General features: G+C 43.1%; 1 protein-coding gene and 1 long non-coding RNA gene across 3 annotated transcripts in view; one reads left to right on the top strand and one right to left on the bottom strand.

The window, feature by feature from the left end:
* AP3D1 (adaptor related protein complex 3 subunit delta 1) overlaps positions 1-9,368 on the top strand; it is a 68,660-nt gene extending 59,292 nt beyond the window's left edge. For both annotated transcript variants that reach the window (XM_081967555.1, XM_081967554.1), the window contains exons 29-32: positions 129-214; positions 2,090-2,211; positions 5,224-5,303; positions 7,423-9,368. In XM_081967555.1, the coding sequence (XP_081823681.1) occupies positions 129-214; positions 2,090-2,211; positions 5,224-5,303; positions 7,423-7,518 (384 nt within the window). In that variant the 3' untranslated portion in view covers positions 7,519-9,368. The remainder of the gene's footprint in view (positions 1-128; positions 215-2,089; positions 2,212-5,223; positions 5,304-7,422) is intronic.
* A 392-nt stretch (positions 9,369-9,760) lies between these two features.
* LOC309384230 lies at positions 9,761-21,028 on the bottom strand. Its single transcript, XR_014173980.1, has 4 exons — positions 20,981-21,028; positions 18,653-18,670; positions 13,940-13,962; positions 9,761-9,914 (listed from the first exon to the last, which is right to left on the bottom strand). It is a non-coding gene; the product is annotated as an uncharacterized lncRNA (long non-coding RNA).
* Between the last annotated feature and the right edge of the window lie 1,184 nt (positions 21,029-22,212).

The following is a 22,212-nucleotide window of genomic DNA, read 5'->3' on the forward strand; positions in this document are numbered from 1 at the left end:
GCTGTGTGACCTTCCCAGTATCTGTTTGGGCTGATGCCCTTTTAAGAATGTTTAAATTAAGTCTCATCCACTTGTTGGATAACTGATTTTGGTCCTGTGGTTTACCTCTATTTGTCATTATCCTGCAGGATGATGAAGGCTCAACACATGAAAAGTTAGACTTTAAGCTGTGCTTCAGTTGTGCCTCTTATCTAATTACGACGCCCTGTTACAGGTAGGTTAACGTTACTTCCTGAAGAAAAGCAACTTGTTCTTCATTTGTTATAGAAATATGCTGCGCTGCTACCTATAGATCAGCATTGTTATTCTTGCAATGATGTGGGTGTGACTTGATGAATTTGCAGCCAAAATTCAGTGAGAATGTATGAAGAATTCATAGCACCCTCAAGAGGGGAAGAATATGATGTTACTTCAGTTATACACACTTGAGCTTTATTACAGAGATCCGTAGGGTAATTCCTAAGGGTAGCAGAATATTTGTCACAGCCAAAAATTACCTTTGCACATTCTTAAAACTAATATTTTTTCCTTTAAAATCTCTTGAGCTTTGGTTAATTGCACAGAAAAATGCTGAAATTTGTAAAACTTGCAAAAGCTTATGTTCTCATGTAGGATTTTAGGATGTTGTAGCTAAAAATCACATCAACTGTGGCACTCTAGAAAAAATTAAGTACATTTAGGTGAAGAGTAACTAATGCCTGATCCATTAATGGAAAGTAGCAGACTGTGTCAATGTTTTCAGAGTCATTGTGGGTTTTGCAGTAAGTTTTGAAGAAAAAGAAGCAACATGCAGGCTGGGTGATGTTCAACTATACAAGGTAGAATCTTTTAGGATATCTTGAAAGAGCTAAAATGGCTTGAAGTGAGCATGTGTCCTTTCACAGGTTTCATCCCTGAGTATTTAATTGTATCTGTGAGAACACCTCAATGGGGAAATTAAAGGAAATTGTTGATTTTTGCATTAAAATTAGCATAGAATGCGAGGAATTCAGGGTATAATGTAATTAGAAAAGATTCCAGTTGAGTAATAGATTATTCAGATGTACAGTATAAAGTGTGCAGTATTCCAAGTGTAAGGCCACACTTGGAATACTGCATTCAGTTTTGGTCACCACGATGTAGAAAATATGTGGAGACTCTAGAAAGAGTGCAGAGAAGAGCAAGAAAGAGGATTAGGGGACTGGAGACTAAAACATATGAAGAACGGTTGCAGGAACTGGGTATGTCTAGCTTAAGAGAAAGAAGGACTAGGGGAGACATGATAGCAGTCTTCCAATATCTCAGGGGTTGCCACAAAGAAGAGGGAGTCAAACTATTCTCCAAGGCTCCTGAGGGTAGAACAAGAAGCAATGGGTGGAAACTAATCAAGGAGAGAAGCAACTTAGAACTGAGGAGACATTTCCTGACAGTGAGAACAATTAATCAGTGGAACAGAAGTTGCCTCCAGAAGTTGTGAATGCCCCAACACTGGAAGTCTTTAAGAAGATGTTGGATATCCATTTGTCTGAAACGGTATAGGGTTTCCTGCCTAGGCAGGGGGTTGGACTAGAAGACCTCCAAGGTCCCTTCCAACTCTGCTATTGTTGTATTGTAGCAGTTTCATGATATCTTGTGTAGTGAGCCTGTAGAGGAATAAATGGAGATGGCTGCCTGGAGGATTTTCTGTCAGTCAAATGATCACAGTTTTTGTGTTATTCTTTGGGTCTGACTTTTTCTAATATTGTCTAAAGAATACAGTAAACTGATGACCAATGGAGGAAGCATCCCCGAAGATTACAGAAAGAGTGTAGTGCCCTCTGAGCTTGATTGTCTGCTTGTAGATGTTTCACTATCCAACCAGATAATATCATGAGGTATTGGTTGCAAGCAAGCAATCAAACCCAGAGAGCACCAAGGACTCCACAGTTCAACTCCTAGTTACATATATTCTCTTTTATTCAAATTACAGAAAGTAAAAATGGACTGAGCTTGGAAGAAGTTTTTAAATCCCCTCTGATATCAGACAGGTCAAGGTAGATGTTAGCCGTTCTATAATGTCCAACTTCCTCCACTGCTCATCTAAGCTTTTTCCTTTTCGCATTTTCGACAGTGATGCTTTTGCCAAGCTGTTGGAATTGGGGGACCTGCATGCTAGCTCAATTAAAGTTGATGGCATCACCATCCCTTTCCATCATCTCCTGGCAAAAATTTGCTTCCACCATCATTTCTCAGGTGAGTTCCTGCTAAGAAGACTCCTTGACTCATACAGTTTTGTGTACATTGGCTTACAACTCTGCTGTTGGGCATAAACTTCCCCACTTCAGGGTCACTCAAAGATTGGTGAACCTCATTGTGCAAAGTTCTTCAGACAGTTGACATTCAGCCATTGTTAGTTTTTAGCCCTGGTTTCTTAACATTGAGCAGGAGGCAACCTACTAATCTTCTTAGCCTGGCAGCTCTCCATTTGTTGAGACTCTCACTTCCAGAGTTTCCGAGTTCTAAGCTCTGGACGTTGCTTCCCAGTATATTTAGGGAATATTAAGTTTTGAAAGACTGGGTTTTTTTTTGCAGAATCCATTCCAACTAGGATTCTGAAAATTTGGGGTTTGCTCCTTCTGAAAGTGTACCCTAAATTCCAAAACTTGCATGCCATACTTAAATGCTGATGGTTGTTAGTATGGTGTTGTTTTTGTTTTCTGGAACAAATGTAACTGCTTTTTCTGAAGTTATTTTTCCCCCTAATTGTTCTTCTTTGCTCCCTTTCTCTTAAACTCAGTGTCCCAATATAATTTTTGGGTTAATTCTTTTATAATGCAGCAGTCGCTTCTATCTCCCGTCTTGAATTACTTATATATGTGTAAAGCATATATTTTAAAAGAAATAAATGAAGAATGTGAGATTAAGCATTTTGTAAAAGGTACTCAAAAGGAAAATAGTTCTTGCTAATTTGTTGCTCCCACTCCAAAGTAACTTGTGGTTTGCACACAGAATATTCCTGGTTAATACATTAAATACCAGGAAAATGTAAACAAGTATTTTCACGACAATAACGCTGCAAAATTGCTATCACTTGAGAGTAGGAAATATTTAGTTAGATTTTGACTGAGTTGATCCCCTTTTTCAGATGCAGGATTGTTTATTACAGTGTTTTTCTATCTCAGCAACTTTAAGATGTGTGGACTTCAACTCCCAGAATTCCCCAGCCAGCATGCTGGGAATTCTGGGAGTTGAACTTGGCATATCTTAAATTTGCTGAGATTGAGAAACACTTATCTGTTATATAGTAAATAGGTTCTGCCCTGGATATAAGCCAGCTTTTCTATCCTAATTTACCACCAAATGGCAGTGAAAGTTCCCATCTTGGGAATGACAGGACAAGTCAATCCAAAAAGACTCCCTGATTTCCTTGGCACCCTTCAGGACAAATTTATTGAGGGCTGGCTGTGGTAGATGATGATTTCAATTTACGTACTACCCTTTGTCTCAAAAGTGTTCCTAGGGCAAGTTACCCAACATTGGTTAGCCAGATAACAGGTTAACACTGGAGATTTTTAAGAAGAGATTGGGCAATCATTTGTCTGAAATGGTACGGGGCAGTGATGGCGAATATTTTTGGCACCAAGTGCCACACACACACCCCGGAAACTCAAAGACCAGTTGGCTGGTACGAATGCATGTGCCACCCACCTGGTCTTTGGGTGCACGCCGGCCAGCTGGTCTTCAGGTTTCCAGGGCTCTGGCATGTGTGAAGATCATGCATGCCGGAAACCAGAAGAGCAGCTGGCGATGGCGCACATGCCCACAGAGAGGGCTCTGAGTGCCACCTCTGGCACACGTGCCATAGGTTCACTATCACGGGTATAGGGACCCCTGCTTCAGCAGGAGATTGGATTAGAAGACCTCCAACTCTGTTAGTCTGTTAAAAATTTACAATCATAATCCAGAGAGCAAACAATACTTTATGATCAGAAAAAGTGAAAAAAGAAAGAATAAAGTTCATTCCAGAAATTCCATGGAAATTTAGTGGAGTAGCTGAAATGACAATTTCCTACCAGCCAAGAAAAATCTGCTTCTCTCCGCTGGTAATTCCTAGACAGGTTTATAATATTTTAGACTTTTAGTTTCATATTTTGTATTGTTATCTCTTGTGTTTTTATTGAAATATGATGTGAATGTGCCATACAGTAGATAAATAAATCCTAGAGAGGTATCTTGGGGTTTTAAAAAGGGAATTAAAATCATGCAAGCTTGCAGGAGGCTTCTTATTGAACCTTGTGTGACTTGCTGTGCTAGTTTTATCTCATTATTAGAAGGAGAAACGTAATTGCTAGTGTTTCTCAAATGACTTCCCACGAGAAAACTGCTAATTCTGTGAGCCAAAAGCATCTCTCCTTAGAGATGTTTCGCTGTAGCAGATTTGTTGCACTGACCGTCTCAGTGCAATTATTTGCTGGCACTCAGTAATTTTGCTGCTTCTGCACCAATGTGATGTCATATAATCCAGGTATATATATGAGAATAATGTGCCCAGAGGAGGTGGGGGAATGGCTTGTTTCTTTTCTGAAGAATGGAAGAGGAAAGCAGACACTAAAAAGAACAGAACAAATCCCAAATGTCAATAAAAAATAGATAAACATGATTTTTGGTATTTGGGATTCTTCCCTCTTCCCATCATTTGTTGTTTTCCACCTGAGAGACCAGCTAGTGATCTACTTACCGTATTTTTCAGAGTATAAGACACATCTTTTTTCCCCCTAAAAGAGGGTGAAAATTTGGGTGCGTCTTATACACTGAATGTGGCCCCACCCACCCACTGGCTCCAACAATTTACCTCCCAGCAATTTACCTCTTTGCAGCAAACGGGGGCTTGCGGAGACTTCAATAAGCTACAACAATCCCTGCAGCCTGTAACAGCTGATGATCGGGAGAAATTGAAAGTGAAACTTGCTGTTTGCTCCACCTGGCAAATTGCTGGGAGGCAGATTTTTTTTCTTGTGCTAATCAGGCTGTTTGCTGCAAGGAGGCAAATTGCTGGGAGGCAGAGGCAGATATTTTTCCCTTGTTTTCCTCCCCAAAATCTAGGTGCGTCTTATACTTTGGAGCGTCTTATACTCCGAAAAATATGGTAGATCAGTGGCTCATGTAGATATGCACTCCTTAAAGCTGCACCATTTTTTAAAAAATCCAAAAGCCTTGTTTGGGGAAGAGACGGAAGCCCTTTAACCATTTTCTTTTTTCTTTCAGTTGTTGAACGTATGGGGGACTGTGCATCCATGTACAGCCGTTCTATCCAGGGCCATCATGTCTGCCTACTCGTGAAAAAGGTGAATCCAAAAACAAAGCACAAAATTGAACAAAATTGCACAACTGATACGTGGTGATAGCATATGTTTAATTAGTCAGCTACAAATGCTAAAGCATAATGGGGCACTGTCCCCTTGCGCATATGATGCTTTGCAGAAACCAGATACTTCAATCACAGGCATTCCCTAGTAGGTAGTGACTTTTCTCGTCTCTAGATTTTGTTACTTCCACGATAAAATTAAAATATGTAAGTAGTCCTCACTTAATGACTCTAATTCAAAATGGCAACTCTCTCACCAAGTGATATGATCAGAAAGCAGAAAATCACATGACCGCACCCACTTACAATGGAGGTTTTGGTACTTCCGGCTGCGTTTGTTCGGCGAATCCCGCATGCGGGGATTTAAGTGAGACATCACGTGTCCAACTTGCAACCTTTTGCCAGCTTTCCCATTGACTTTGCTTGTCGGAATCTGGCTATGAGGGTCGCAAAAGGTGATCCCCCTGTCAGCTGTCCCAGGTAAACCAAACAGGAAACACGATTAGACAGGCTAATTCTACTTTAAGGTGAGACTACATGATCAGAATCCTGCAAGTCTGAAAGTACAAACTCCCCTCCCCCCACCCCACCCCGCCACTTGAACAATTAGAACTGTCCTTACTAAGATTCTTTTTCTGGCCATTAGGCCACCGGGGCCCCCTGCTTCTCATGACTGATTGTTTCCTGGGCAGCATCTCTTCCCCTCTTTCCTCAGGGCCATCCGTGGATTTCATCACATCACATGACCACAGGCATCTGTAACTATCATCAAAGGTTGCCAAGCACCTGAGTCACAATCACTACTATCACTACTTCAATCACCCTTGAAGGATTAGATGTAAATCCATTTTTTCCAGCACAGTCATAACTTTCAGTGATCCCAAAACATGGCGCAGTGGTTAGAGTCAATGTTCCCTCTAAGGTGCGTGGCTGCGCAGCCACACACATGGCAAGAAAACACCGCGCAGCAGTTTGCAACTGCTGCGCAGTGACTTCTATTGTCACAGGCTCCGGAAGCAGGGGAGGTCCTTTGCAGGTGGCTAGAACTGGCCACCCACAAAGGACCTCCCCGGACTTGTTTTGATGAGCGCAAGGCAACTGACGGTAGTTTGCGCCCGCCGCGCCCGCTCAAACTATTATCAGTCGCCCCGTGTTCAGCAAAGCAAGCCGGGGGAGGTCCTTTGTGGGAAAATAGGCGGACTCTGTAAACCGCTTAGAGAGGGCTGTAAAAGTATGTGAGGTGGTATATAAGTCGAAGTGCTATTGCTACCTATACTCTTAATAATATCCTTAGTTAGAATATCTGTATTAAATAATAAATCAGTTCCAACAATTAAGGCAAAAGAAATTGTTTAATTTTTTTTGAAATTGACAGACTAGCTGTTGCTCTTGCAACCACTCAATATTCTTAATAATTCTTACGTGCATCTGCTTCTTTAAACACACCATTTACGGAACACAAAGAAGATGGCCATCAGATGACAGGTAGTAGCATTAGCAGTACTGTATATTTTGTCAACTTCCAACTTCAATTTGCTTTTTAAAGAGAAGAAGTTAAATCTTGTCTGTTCAACACCTCTCTCAATCTGACTCCCTGCTAAATCCATGATGTGGATTGCCCTCCCTTCAACAGGGGAGAAATGAAGTTGCTTCCTAACAGACAGATAAATCTTGACATCTCCTTGTAAGAATAGGAGAAAAGAATAAACATGATTCAGTTTCCAGGCAGATGAGAGGAAAGATGATTATGACAAACAATTTGATCTAGTGTTTAAGGCACCAGGCTAGAAATGGAGAAATTAGTTCTAGTCCTCATTTTAGCCATGAAAACCGCTTGAGTGACTTTGGGCTAATCACCAGGAGACAGTGAGTTCTAGTCCCGCTTTAGGCATGAAAGCTGGCCAGTGACTTTGAGCCAGTCTCTCTCTCACAGCCCAGCTCGCCTCTCAAGGTTCTTCTTGTGGGGAAAATAGGACCAGGAAGATGCATTGGATGTAATAAAGTGATGCAAACAAGAATCTTGCTTCCTAATCCTAAAAAACTATTTTTTTTCTCTCTCTTCCCCCCCCCTCCCCCACCTTCAATGAATCCTTTGGCAGGGAGAAAACTCAGTGTCCATTGACGGAAAATGCGATGATTCAACCTTATTGGGAAATCTGTTATCAGAATTCAAAGAAACCCTGTCAAAATGCTGAGTCTTCTCAGAATTGGGCACAGCCCCTCGTCCTCCTGGCCCTCCAGACGAACAGCATCCCGAGGCTCACGGGACTGAAACCAGTGGAGCATTCGATTTCTCTCCCTCTGTGCGCATGTTTGATCTCCCAGGGCATGTGTGTTTTCCATTTCCTCCTCCCTCCTGGGTTGTTGTGTTCGTTCTATTTTTGTTTTAATTTTGTTACGGTTTACACATCTCAGAACTGTGCTCTCCTCTGTTTGAAATGGTCCGAGCAGAGCAAAGAGATTCCCCAACTGGATTGACATCCTGGCAAGGGAGAAAACGGGGTCGAGGAGATGCAGAATCCATATTGGAAACCCAACCGCATCCCTGGGTGTGCTTGTGCCTCTCCTGGTGTGAGAGCTGGTCAGTTCTATTTATCCTTTTAAACTGCCCGTGCTTAAAAGGAGAAAAAGATCAGAATGCCCCTTCCCTGCAACCAATGGGGATGCGTCTTCCCTCCTTCCCTACAGCTGTTCTGGATCATTTCCTGCTGCCCCAGGCTGGGATTGGTTGATCCTCTCTCATCAGGGTGGGGCTTCCACAGGAATGTTTAAAGTCCAATGCAATATCTCATTCCTGGAATTAACGAAAAGTAGCCTAATTAGAAGTCCAAAGTCATTTGTGTCTGTGTGGATTTGGGGGTTTCGTGATTATTATTATTTTCTTTCTTCTATGTTAGGTTGAACAATCCTATAGTGGGGGTCGGTCTGTCATGCCCAGCTTTTACAAAGCCTACACTTAAGCAGATGGCCACCAACTAGTGACAGTTTGTTTTTGAAAGTGTCCTCACTCCCCATAGTTGCAGCCAGTGATTCCTTTTTCTTTCTTACTTTTTTTTTTTTTGGCAAACTTTTCTTTTTCTCCTCTGCAAGATTGGAAGATATTAGTGACGATCCGTTACAAATAGGGTGGGGCACCTTGATGGCGGTTAAACATTAATGAGAAATTGCACAATGGCAGCCCCTAACTGGATTTTTTTTTAATTTTCTCACAATGAAGCTTCCCTATTGGATACTCCAAACACTGATATTTAGAATCCTGAACTTGGGGAGGTGGGGGCCGGGGTGGGGGGTGGGGGACAGGATGGAACCAACAGAACCCTTTGGTCTCTGGCTTGCATTATGTCCTCTATGTTTCAAGACATTTGGTGCCTCAATATTCTTCTGTGTGGTCAGGGGTCTTTCTTTTTTTTTTTTAATATCAGTACAGTAATTATGTCTGTTGGGAGCTGAGCTGCAAGATTTACCGAGAATAATTTAGCATTCTCCCAATATTGCAGCAGAGGCTGGTGAAGCAGTTATGGCAGGGGCGTCCAAACTTGGGAACTTTAAGACTTGTGGACTTCTACTCCCAGAATTCCCCAGCCAGCTGGCTGGGGAATTCTGTGAGTTGAAGTCCACAAGTCTTAAAGTTCCCAAGATTGGACACCCCTGGGTTATGGCAAGGAGCAAGGCGGGGAGTGTGATTTGTTGACTTTTTGTGGATTAGTGCAGATTTTGTTGGGGGTTTGGAAATCTGCGCATATTCAGAAATGTCTTAAAAGGGCAAACGCTCCTTGAAGTTAGTGGATTTTAAATATATATATCTATACATATATATATATATATATATTCCTGGATGAAAACTTGTCACCTTAGCATGTAGAGTCTGTTCTCTTACAGTGATTCTAAAAAATCTCCTGAAAATTGTACAATATGTTATGTTTAAAAGAAAAAAAGTTATTTACTATCGACATTCCCCCACAAAACACATACCACAAAGCTGCTGTAAGAATTTTTTTGTGTCAAGATGATCGAATAAAATTTCAAAACTTACAGAATTTAAAAATCTGTTCAGTTGTGCCTTGAATCTTAACGCTGAATGCAGAATTTTTAAAGGTATCCAAGCCTTTTTCCAGCTCGGTTCAAATTGCCTCCAGGGCCCTTAACAACGGATAGTGGATTGAAATCCAGATTTTAAAGGAGTTTTAACGATGGTTCGTTTTGTAAGATTGTGCATAGCCATCATTGCTGCCTTCACCCACTCTCTTTAATCTGACCAGTAAGAGGAAGCCTGTCATTATTTTATTTATTTTTTTGTCCCATTTTGTTTCAGAAAGGCTCCAAGACATTTCCCACGCTGCTGGGGAACAGGGATATTAAGAAAATTAACTTCTTCAATTTGCATGTGAATATAGTGGGATTAATCTTCAGGATAGCAGTTTGGATGGATCTCTTCATTTTATTTTGTGTGTCCCATTTGTGTTACATAAAAGAAACAGCAACTCAACAATTCAACAACTGGGCTCAAGTAGTTTTAAGAGACTGGCATCCTCTTCCATATCCTTCAAAGCCATCATTTTGAGCCAGTTTTTTGACAGAGTATCTCCTATACCTATGAACAGAGAGAAGGAAACACACAGATATTGATAACTCTTAATATCCACAGATACTATTAATAACTCTTCCCACCGCCTCATATTTGTTAGATGAGCACCACACATTAGCTCAAGACAAAACAAGACTTGGGCTGGTAATTGAGGAAAGCACAGAAGGTTCTAAGGGGGTGTCTCAATTCATTAGAAATGATTTCTCCCTGTCGATTACCTCTAATCAAAATGTATGGCTCAGACTCAATATCCTCTTTGCTGTGATTCACTTGAATATTGTCTTTGACCAAAGTAGGGATGTCCAGCCTTGGCCGCTTTAAGACCGACTCGGATTAGATCCTGCAACATAATCCTGGGACACATATATTTGCTTTTATTCACTTTTAAGACCTGTGGACATCAACTCCCAGAATTCCCAAGGCTGGGGGATTCTGGGAGTTGAAGTCCAGGTCTTAAAGTAGCCAAGGTTAGACACCACTGGACTAAAAGTTCCACTTAGACACCGATTGCTCCAGGGGGAAGTCTCTTTTTTTAAAAAAATCCCTTTTTAAAATCATCAGTCAGCTTTGGCAACAACTTGGCGTTCAATAAAGGTAGCCAAATTTTATGGAAGGGAAGCCATTTTGAAGTTGCTATATAACCTGTAGCAAGGGGATATCATAAAAAAAGATCTACTTTATGGGGGATTAGTTTTGTTTCCTTTGTGGGGGATTAGTTTTGAAGGCGACACTTGTTGGGAAGAGTCTATGGAGGATTGTAGATTGGACAGTATAAATCAAGAAGAGCAAGATCAGCCTCTTCCATTTTGTCTTGGCAAAATAGGCCTTAGTTTGGCAGATGCGGCCATTTTCAAAGGGCCTTTTAAATTAGGTTCTGAATTTCATAATCCTGATCTAAGAGGTACTATTCTCCCAATCAAAAAATGCTGATCTTAACTAAAGGGAATCTTTCTCAGTCTTGCCCACTTGAAGATACTTGGACTTCAACTCCCAGAATTCCATATATAGGTAATCCTCAATTTTTGTTTAGTGACCATACAAAGTTATAACAGCATTGAAAAAAGGGACTTAACGACCACTTTCTCACATAGCCATTGTAGCATCCCCATGGTTTGATCCCCATAATCAAAATTTGGGCATTTGTCAATTGGCATTTATTTATGATTGTTGCACTGCCCTGGGATCATGTGATCATCATTTGTAACTTTCCAGACAACTTCTGCAAAGCAAGATTCACTTAATGGCCATATGATTCACTTAATAACTTCAGAGATTTGTTTCATAACTAGCAAAAAAGGTCAAAATAGGGCAAAACTCACTTAACTCTCTCGCTTAGCAAGAAAAATGTTGGGCTCGTTTGTGGTTGTAAGTCGAGGATTACCTACCGTGTTTTTCGAAGTATAAGACGCACCTTAATTTTGGGGGAAGGAAATCAGGAAAAAAAACCTTTCTGCCTCTTTCCCAGCAGCATCCATCAGTATTCATGGCCTGATTCCCGAAGCTACCTGGGGAACTGCGATGAACGCCTTTTCAATGAAAGAGTTTTTGGGCTGCAAGGTCCACTCCCCGATTCCAAAAAGGGCGCGTGCAGAGGCCAAACAACTGCAGGGAGAAAAGCAAGAGGGCAGCGCAGTCGGGCGAAGGCGCAGGAGCCGGGCATGGACACAGGGCAGGCAGATTAGAGACAGATGGCCGACTTGGCTGCTGGCCACCCGGAGTGCGCAGGCAGCAAAGGAAACCCGTGTCGTGGCTCTATTAAGATGCACATTTCACGGTGGGGTACAATTTGGGGGTGGCAGGTGGGGCAAGGAATGGGGTACCCTGGCAGCCGCTTCTTAGAGCCTCCGCCCTTAAGTGTCGCTGCCAGCGACCATGGTTTCGCGCCCCCTCTCCCGGATAACAGCCGACAGGAGAGGAGAGCCAGCACGCTGGGTGAAGTTTCACCATCCCTGCCCCAACGAGCGAGGGGAGGGGAGAGTCCAGCAGTGCCCAGGGCACTTCTTTGCCACCGGCAGGGATGTCAGGCACACCATCCCCTGCCCCACCTGCCACCCCCATATTGTACCCCACCGTGAAATGCGCATCTTAATACAGCCACGACGCGGGTTTCCTTTGCTGCCTACGCACTCCGGGTGGCCAGCAGCCAAGCCGGCAATCAGCCAGCTGCCTCTAATCTGCCTGCCCTGTTTCCGTGTCCAGCTCCTGCGCCTTCTCCCAACTGCACTGCCCTCTCGCTTTTCTCCCTGCCTCCCGCAGACGACGGTGCTGGCCAGGAGAAAACAGGCGGTGAGTCTGTAGAGGAGGAGGAGGGCGTGTGGCTCTGTGATGTGCACCGGGGAACTGGGAAGGAAAGCATTTTCAGGTGACAGTGTGTGCTGGAACTGTCTGCCACCTGAAACACGATGTACTTGTTTGGCCTCTGCACGCGCCCTTTTTGGAATCGGGAAAGGGACCCTGCAGTCCAAAAACTCTTTCATTGAAAAGGCTTTCATCGCAGTTCCCCAGGTAGCTTCAGGAATCAGGCGCCATGTGAAAGTGAGGATCCCCACAGCATGGAACCCCCCGAAAATGTGACACGCGGAGCAGGTGGGTGGAGCTACATTCAGAGTATAAGACACACCCAGGTTTTCACCCTCTTTTTTGGGGGTAAAAAGGTGCGTCTTATACTCCGAAAAATACGGTATATCTGCAAGTTGCTAGGGTTGAAAAACAAAGATGACTTAAGGCATTCCTCTTTGCATCAGCTATGGGTAATTGGGTAACCCTCCTCCCCGGGTGTGTCATAAATCACATTCTCCAATGGAGTTCTTTCCCGGGCTATAGAAACACTGCCTCTCCATCTGGCTCTGGTAACCTGGGATACAATCTGGAGAGAGGTATGCGTGAAATGTGCTTCTGGTCATGGCAGCTCCCCCCTCCTGCCTATGGCAACTCGAGAGCAGGCCAGGAGTGCTTTGCGAGTTGACAGTAGGAATCTACCTCTTCGGACCAGTGCGGGTGAACCCGTAGCTCCGAAGTTTAGCTGGGAGCGAACCAGATTGCTCAGTGAAGCGTGTGCTCAGTGAACCAGTTGTTAAACTGTTAGGATCCCTCCCCTGATTGCAAACCCCACACCCACTAGCATGCTTATGTTGCCTAGTTGGGCAACGAAATGTCTGCAAGCAAACAACCAAGGTTCAGAACTTCATTAGCTTCTTCTAAAGAAGATCCAGCTTCTCCAGTATCATCCCTAAAACATCCTTCCTAGGACTTGGTTCCTCATTAGTAGAGATTTGCAAATGTAGCCAATCAAATGAAAGTAATCAAGTAAAGTAGCTTAAAGTAGGTTAATAATAGCACTGCCTAAAATAACATAACCCTGCTTACTTAAGAATCAGCAGTCTGATTTGAAACCGCTTTCCCCAAAACTCCCTTGATAAATACAATACTTAGAAGTTCTTCAAATGTAAAATAAGATCAGGTACCCTGTTTCCCCAAAAATAACACCTAACCCGAAAATAAGACAGAGCATGAATTTTTCAGGATGCTCCTTATATAAGCCCTACCCCCAAAAATAAGCCCTGGTTAAGATTGTCAGCCAGATGGGTGCATTTAGTACCGTATTTCCCCCAAAATAAAACCTAACTAGGAAATGTGCCCTAATGCATCTTTTGGAGTAAAAATTAATATACGACTCAGTCTTATTTTGGGGGGAAACTGGAATTGATAAAGGAACACATTTCGCCTGCAATTACGTGGTTTTGATTTTGGATCAGTGAATTTGTAAACTCGGCTACTGCATTTTACTCAAACCACAGTTAAGCAAATCATAATTTAGCAGGGCGTGATCTCAACTGTCTGTATACGTTGATGAACAGTTGCATCACATTGGAGTTAGTGTTGGGGGGGGTGTGTTGAAGAAACACACACACCCCAAATTTGTAGGGGAAACTACATTGGTACACTGCATGTTAAACAATTACAAATGGATCTCTGGACCCTTTGAATTCATTCTTTGTAGGAATTAAATCTTCAGGCTCTTGGAAACTTACTTGTAAAATTCAGTGTCTCCGGGCTATAAAAAGGAGGAAATTAAAGTTAATAGCATATCAGAGGAAGTTTGAAGAAGGATAAATGCAAACTTCAAAAGAGGGATATTTTCTGAATCAAGCACCACCTGCAGTAGAATCCTATTTGTTGAGTATGTCAAATGCAAAAACAAAAATAAAGGGGAAATGTTGTCCTCCAGAGGCCTCCACAGGGTCATAGAAGATGGTGTGACTGCACATAACTGGCAGTGTCTTGATCACACCATTGTCTTTTTGACTTTTTGGACCAAATCTTGCAGGCCTCCCTAATAGTGGTTCTTGTGTGCCCTCAACAATGAGGAGAGGGTGAACAACATCAGTGTTTTTCAACCTTGGCAGCTTGAAGATGTGTGGATTCTGGGAGTTGAATCCACACATCTTCAAGCTGCCAAGGTTGAAAAACACTGTCCTAGACTACAGTCTTTGGTGGGCTATTGAACCAAGGGTAGGCTGCTACAGGTTCTCCCAAGTTCAGGAGAACCTGTAGCTAAGGTTATAGCCGGTTCGGAGAACCTCCAAATCACACCCCTGGCAGGAGTCTCCACGCGGACCGTTTTGGATGCGAGGTAAGTGCAAGGCCCACGCAGAGGCTCAGGGAGGAGGAGAAAAAGGCCGCCTGGAAGTTCTGGAAGGCCGGATATGGATTGGTTTCTAGCCGGAGGGCCTCCAGAGCCCAGGGGAGGCAGTTTTCACCCTCCCAGAGCTCGAGGAAAGCCGCCAGAGCCTGAGGAAGGTGAAAAGGGCCCTGCCGCCATGGTGCAGGAGGCCAACTATGCCACACCCACCATGGCCACGCCCACTCAGCAACCGAGCAGAGAACCCATTGCTGAATTTTTGGAAGCCCACCCTTGTATTGATCCAAATGACACTGAAATATCTAACTACCGCATGTAAGACATTTGCAAACTTTCCCGAGCAAGGCTCCTCACCTCCCTATCCCATACAGAGCTCCAGCCAACCAATGTGGAGGTATCTTTGTGGTTCTCTCTACAATCCCTTCATTCTTATTACTTTTTACCCTGAACAGCTTGGCATCTTCTCCATTTGACCTCCTCCTAACTCCAAATGGGTTATCCACAAATTGAAAGGCGGCTCTGATCCCCAGTTTTTATGTCTCTCCGATCAGAAAATAAACTTATCCATTCATTCTGGAATTTCCTGTTGTCCTAGACAAGTAAGGGGGGGAAATGTCTCCCCCTTGTTCTAAAATATCATCACATTTTTGTCTTTACAAAGAGCCATTGCTGAAGGATTTTCAAATCCTTTCAAAGGGTCTCTTTAACAAAGAGCCTCTTGGATTTCTTCTGGGTACATGCTAGGACTTTCTGGGTTTATGTGAGCCAGCAAAGCGTAACCATATCCCATGAAGGCAATATGCACAGCTCACAATTAGGCTGAAATGTTTCTGGCTAATTTATAGTTCAAAGTTGCGGTGCAAGCACTGTGAGGCAGGAGAGGGCTGCTGAGGGGTTCACAGGGGTTCGGGAGAACCTCTAGCCAAGATTCTGTAAAGTTCAGAGAACCCCCCCCCCCAATCCCACTCCTGGCTGGCCCCGCCCACCCACCCCCTCCCAGGAGTCTCCACGCGGCCTGTTTTGGATGAGGGTAAGTGCAGGGCCCGTGGAGGCTCGGGGGGGAGGGGAAGGGGGCCTACCGGAAGTTTGAGAAAACCCAAAATGTCCCCTCATCATGGGCACCCTGCCCCCCACCCATGTGTGTGTGACATCCATGTGCTCCCTGGCCCCCCCACATGTGCGTGTGACCACCCCATGCTCTCCCCACCCCCACACGTGTATGTGCAACTCCCTGCATGCACCCCCTGTCCACACACGCATGACCCCCCATGAGCACCCCCCAAATGCACACAACCCCTGCACATACGCCCTAGCCCCAGCACATGCGCAGCAGAGAACTGAAAACCAGCTGGCTGGTGGGAGGCCCGCACACATGCGCGGTGGAGCTGAGCTGGGGTGACGGCTCGCCTACCCACAGAGAGGGCTCTATGTACCACCTGTGGCATGCAACCCATAGGTTCCTGTGATGGCGAACCTATGGCACCCGTGCCATAGGTGGCACACGGAACCATTTCTGAGGGCACGCGAAGCGTTGTCCTGTCAGCTCCAGCATGCATGCATGCTCTGGCCAGCTGATTTTCAGCCTTGATTTTCGACCTTGATTTTTGGCTGTTTTTTGCCCTCTGGAGGCTTCCCTGCAGCCCCTGGAGGTGAAAAACAGCCCAAAGTGCAAGCCGGAGGCACGGGAACGGACTTCCACTTTGCACGTTGGGCTGTTTTTCGCCCTCTAGAGGCTTCAGGGAAGCCTCCTGAAGCCTTCGGAAGGAGAAAGACGGCCCAACAGGCAACCTGAAAGTCCGTTCCTGAACTTCCAGTTTGCCTGATGGGCCATTTTTTGCTCTCCCCGGGCTCCTAAAAAGCCTCTGGAGCCTGCGGCGGGTGAAAAATGGACCTATTGGGCCACCGTTTTTGCCCTCCCCTGCCTCCAAGAAAGCTGTGCGCGCCTGTGTGGGGCAGCGGGGTGTGTGTGTGTCAGGTGTGCTTGCGCAGAGGGCACGGTGCGGGGGGAGCATTAAATTATGGGAGTGGGCATGCGAGAGAGCGCACACGCCTGCTTTTGGCACGCAAGGCAAAAAAGGTTTGCCATCACTGCCCTATACCATTTCACACAAATGGTTGCCCAATCTCTTCTTAAAAACCTCCAGAGATGGAACACCAAGACCTTTTGGAGGCAAACCTTTGCACTAATCATTGTTCTAACTCGCAATAAATTTCTCCTTGGTTCTAGGTTTCTTCTCTTCTTAATTATTTCCTGCCTTCAGGTTCTTTGGACAAAAGGTGGACACCTGCCCCCCTCTTCTTTATGCCAGCCCCTTTGTAGTGCAAGTCACCCTGGCAACTAGATGTTTTATTTAAGGAGGTTTTGCATTCATTCCTGCAGCCATCCTTTTTTTTTTTTTTTTTTTTGTTAATTTGAAAAATCACTCCACCAATATTCAGCATTGGAATTTGAGCAACGTGGTTTTCAGGAGTCCATGTGACCCCCCACCCCCCACTGGGACATGATTTGATTGGGCGTAGAGAACACGGAACAAGAATCTGATTGGACAAGAGGCAGTGTCACATTCTTTCTACCAAATAACTTATTTTGTTTTAATATTTTTCAGTGTTCAAGGCTGCTTGCCTCCGCATCAGCCCTGAGTGGCTTACAATTAAAAAAATAAAATAAAATAAAGGACAACGGGATATATCAAAGAGCATTGCTGGCACTGATGATGTTACCTAAGTGGGTAATAAAGCATCTGCAAGAAAACCGCCAAGCTCAGAGAGCACTAAGGATACCATATATCAAAGAGTCGGTTGTCTGAAATGGGAAGCTACAGTGAATGAATGAGTGAGTGGGTGGATGGGTGGGTGGGTGGATGGATGGACAGACGGGTGTGCGGGCGTGTAGGCAGGCAGGCAGAGATGATAAAGAGAAAGAGAGGTGATAGAAAGAGAGAGATAATAGAAAAGATAGATGATAGTAGATAGATGGGTAGAGATAGAAAGAAAAGAAAAGAAGAAAGAAAGAAAGAAAGAAAGAAAGAAAGAAAGAAAGAAAGAAAGAAAGAAAGAAAGAAAGAAAGAAAGAAAGAAAGAAAGAAGAAATCGTGTTTCCCCAAAAATAAGAGAGGGGTTTATTTTCTTTTGACCCCCAAATAAGCACTTGGCCTTATTTTTGGGGAGGTCTTATTATTTTTGAGGTACTGCTGTGTTGCAATATTTTTGGGGAGGGCTTATTTTAGCGCATGTGGTCAAAAGCCCAACTGGGCTTATTATCCAGGAAGGTCTTATTTTGGGGAAAAACAGGGTAGGTAGGTAGATAGGTAGGTAGATGATAGATAGATAGATAGATAGATAGATAGATAGATAGATAGATAGATGATAGATAGATAGATAGATAGATAGATAGATAGATAGATAGATAGATAGATGATAGATAGATAGATAGATAGATAGATGGTAGATAGATAGATAGATAGATAGATAGATAGATAGATAGATAGATAGATAGATAGATAGATGATAGATAGATAGATAGATGATAGATAGATGATAGATAGATAGATAGATAGATGATAGATAGATTGATAGATAGATGATAGATAGATAGATGATAGATAGATAGATAGATAGATAGATAGATAGATAGATAGATAGATAGATAGATGATAGATGATAGATAGATAGATAGATAGATAGATAGATAGATAGATAGATGATAGATAGATGATAGATAGATAGATAGATAGATAGATAGATAGATAGATAGATAGATGATAGATAGATAGATAGATGAGAGGGGGAGAGGGAGGGAGAGAGGATAGATAGATAGATAGATAGATAGATAGATAGATAGATAGATGATAGATAGATAGATAGATGATAGATAGATGATAGATAGATAGATAGATAGATAGATAGATAGATAGATAGATAGATAGATAGATGATAGATAGATAGATGACAGATAGATACTATACAGTTTGCCTTGCTTGCTTGAGTAAGCTATAACTAGATTTTGTTTTTATTTCTGCTAATCGCTTGAATAACGCATGAACTGAGAAACAAACCCCATCCCCTTTAGCCCCACACATTCCTCCTTGCTATCGCTCCTTACCTTGTGGCAGTACAATGACTGAAAGACAAACAGAGAAACATAACCATGAGAATTTATTTTAGTCATCAGAGAGATATCAGTTCAGCCCCTATTCTGAATCCGTGGGTGGTGGTTGATTTTGTTGTTGCTGCTGCTGTTTCTTTGGCTTCTCGTGGATGGTTCTACTATTTACTGACCTCATTTCTGCTTAGCAGATTCCATAATTACGTTTTTTAAAACATCTGTACAGGTAGTCCTCAACTTACAACGGTTCATTTAGTGATTGTTCAAAGTTACAATAGCACTGGGGGAACAAAAGACTTACGACCGTTTTTCACACTTGCAACCATTGCAGCATCCCCACAGTCACATGATCAAAATTAGGCAACTGACTCATATTTCTATGATGGTTGCAGTGTCCCAGGGACATGTGATCAACTTTTGTGACCTGACAATGGGGACACCAGATTCACTTCACAAACTTGTTACTAACTTCAGAACTGCAGTGATTCCCTTAACAACTATGGCAAAAAAGTTTGTAAAATGGGGCAACATTCACTTAAGAACTGTCTCATTTGGCAAAAGAAGATTTGGGCCCAATTGTTGTCATAGGTTGAGGACTACCTGCATTTACCTAAAAGAAAGAATAAGTTTTCCTAATCCTTTAATTTTTAAAAACCTGTAAGAGGCCATCTGAAATCAATGTTTCTCAACCTAGCAACTTTTAAGATGCATGTTCCTGGCTAAGTTAAGGTCTATAGAGATTCTCAATCATCCAGGTCATGGTTATCCCAAAGGTGCTTCTTAAAAGGCAGTGGGATTTCTTGGGGGTTTTTTCCTCCCTCTCCTTGAAAACGTTTCACTTCGGTCAGAAAAGAATCAGAACTTCAGTCACAACTGAAGAAGCTTCTTGGATAAGAAGTTAAACATTTTAGGAGAGAAAAACAATCAAACTCCAGTTGCATTTTGAAAAACACCTTTTGGGAGGACTAAACCAATATGCCAAAATATATGTCAGCCCATCGGCATTTTTGATGTAAAGGTAAAGGTTCCCCTCACACATATGTATTAATCATTCCCGACTCTAGGGGGCAGTGCTCATCTCCGTTTCAAAGCCGAAGAGCCAGCACTGTCCAAAGATGTCTCCGTGGTCATGTGGCCGGCATGACTAAATGCCAAAGGCTCACAGAGCACTGTTACCTTCCCACCAAAGTGGACCCTATTTTTCTACTTGCATTTTTTTACGTGCTTTCGAACTGCTAGATTGGCAGAAGCTGCGACAAGGAACAGGAGCTCACTCCATTACACTGCACTCGGGATTCGAACTGCTGAACTGCCGACCTTTCTGATAGATAAGCTCAGCATTTTAGCCACTGAGTCACCACATCAGAGGTGGGCTGCTCCCGGATAGGGCGAACCGGTAGTAGCGGCGGTGGGAGGCTCTGCCCACCCGGCCAGACGCGGGACACGCGCTGGAGCCACCCAAAACGGTAATATAAAAATTGGCAACCCACCAATGCACCATGTCCCACGTACAATCATACATTTTTGATGCACGAAGCAATAAAAAATGAACTTCATTCAGCAAAATACATATTGCAGGAAAGCATCTGGCGAGGTAAGCTGCGTCCCTCCAGATTTTGCTGAACCACAGCTTCTAGTCTCCCATAGCACTGGCTGCTTGGAGTTGAAGTCTAATGTGTTTTGGAGAGGCACAAGGTACCTAGACTTAGAGAAAGGGAGCCTTAGGTATGGTAAGCTGTTTCCTGGATGGTGTGATCACATAGAAAGGAGATTGCATTGTGAGAGTCATTCCGGTGTTGCTTCTGTCAGAGTTTGTTGCAGCGATCACATCCAGAAAGCACATACAGGTAACTGATTCAGCAGGATTCATTAACTTCTCTTTATATATAATCTAACACATGAAGTAAATATACAATACCAAAAGCAGGTTTTCCAACGTGGTAGTAAATACAAGCAAAACACAAGCAGAGGAGAGAAGGAGTTTCAGTTTCAATTCCAGAGCAGCAGACTAGTTTTGAGCTCAGCACAGACTCAGAGCTACAGAGCTTAGCCACGCCCAGGCTCCAAACTATTTCAGCTCCCATTGGCTGGCCCTGTTACTAAGCCCTATTCCAGTTCATGAATATATCTACACTGACAGCTTCAAGGGGTCTCAGTCTAGTAGCTTTTGCAGTATCTATTTAACATCTCATCCTTGTCCCAGAATCCTCTGGTCAAGATGCTTAGTTCTCCTCCTCCCCCTTTTCCCTGTTTGTACCAAGAGCTTTTTTTACAGAGAAAAGCTCTTTGTTTCCCCCATGGCTTCCCAAAGAAACAGGCACTTACCTAAATGTAGGGACCTGTCTTAGGGCCGATGCCCACACCTCTGGTTCCCTGTGGATACAACCATCAGATGTTGTCACAAGAAGTTATGGCTTATTTCACTGTTTCTACCCCACCAAATCAGAGATTCTAGGCAGTCCAGAATGATGAAAACATGAAAACCAACGTAAATTGTAAGAACAAATGGATATCCAAGCTCAGACCAGCATCAAGAGGCTCTTTAGTTTCTCTTCACTTTCTGCCATTTGAGTGGTATCATTTGCATATCTGAGGTTTAACAGATTTAACAGATTAACACAGTTGGAAGGGACCTTGTAGGTCATCTAGTCCAACCCCCCCCCCCCCCCAGTTGATATTTCTCCTGGCAATCTTAATTCCAATTTTTGATTCATCTAGCCCCGCTTTTCTCATTTCATTCATAATGTATTCTGCATATAAGTTAAATAGGCAGGGCGACAGTATACAGATCTATCTATCATCTATCTATCTATCTATCTATCTATCTATCTATCTATCTATCTATCTATCTATCCTCTATCATCTATCTATCTACCTATCATATCTCTTTCTCTCATTATCTATTCATTCTCTCTCTCATCATATATCTCTCTCATCATCTATTCACTCTCTCTCTCTCAGTTATCATTCTCTCTCATCTCTCTCTGTCTGTCTGTCTCTGTCTCTCATATCTCTCTCATCTATCTATCTATCTATCTATCTATCTATCTCTCATCATATCTCTCTCATCATCTTTTCATTCTCTCTCTCTCTCATCTCTCTCTCATCATCTATTCACTCTCTCTCTATCAATTATCATTCTGTCTCTCTCTTATCTATCTATCTATCTATCTATCTATCTATCATCTATCTATCTATCTATCATCTATCTATCTATCTATCTATCTATCTATCTATCTATCTATCTCTATCATCTATCTATCTATTCTCTCTGTCTGTCTGTCTGTCTGTCTGTCTGTCTGTCTGTCTGTCTGTCTATCTATCTATCTATCTATCTATCTATCTATCTATCTATCTTTTATCTATCTTCTGAAGATGAAACTCAATTACTTTGGCCACCAAATGAGAAGAAAGGACTCATTGGAGAAGAGCCCAATGCTGGGAAAGATTGAGGGCAAAAGAAGAAGGGGACAACAGAGAATGAGGTGGCTGGATGGAGTCCCCGAAGCAGTAGGCCTGAACTTAAATGGACTCCAGAGGATGGTAGAGGACAGGAA

This window comes from Natrix helvetica, assembly GCF_964273705.1.
Source record: "Natrix helvetica genome assembly, chromosome: 1".
In the NCBI taxonomy this organism is placed as follows: Eukaryota; Metazoa; Chordata; class Lepidosauria; order Squamata; family Natricidae; genus Natrix; species Natrix helvetica.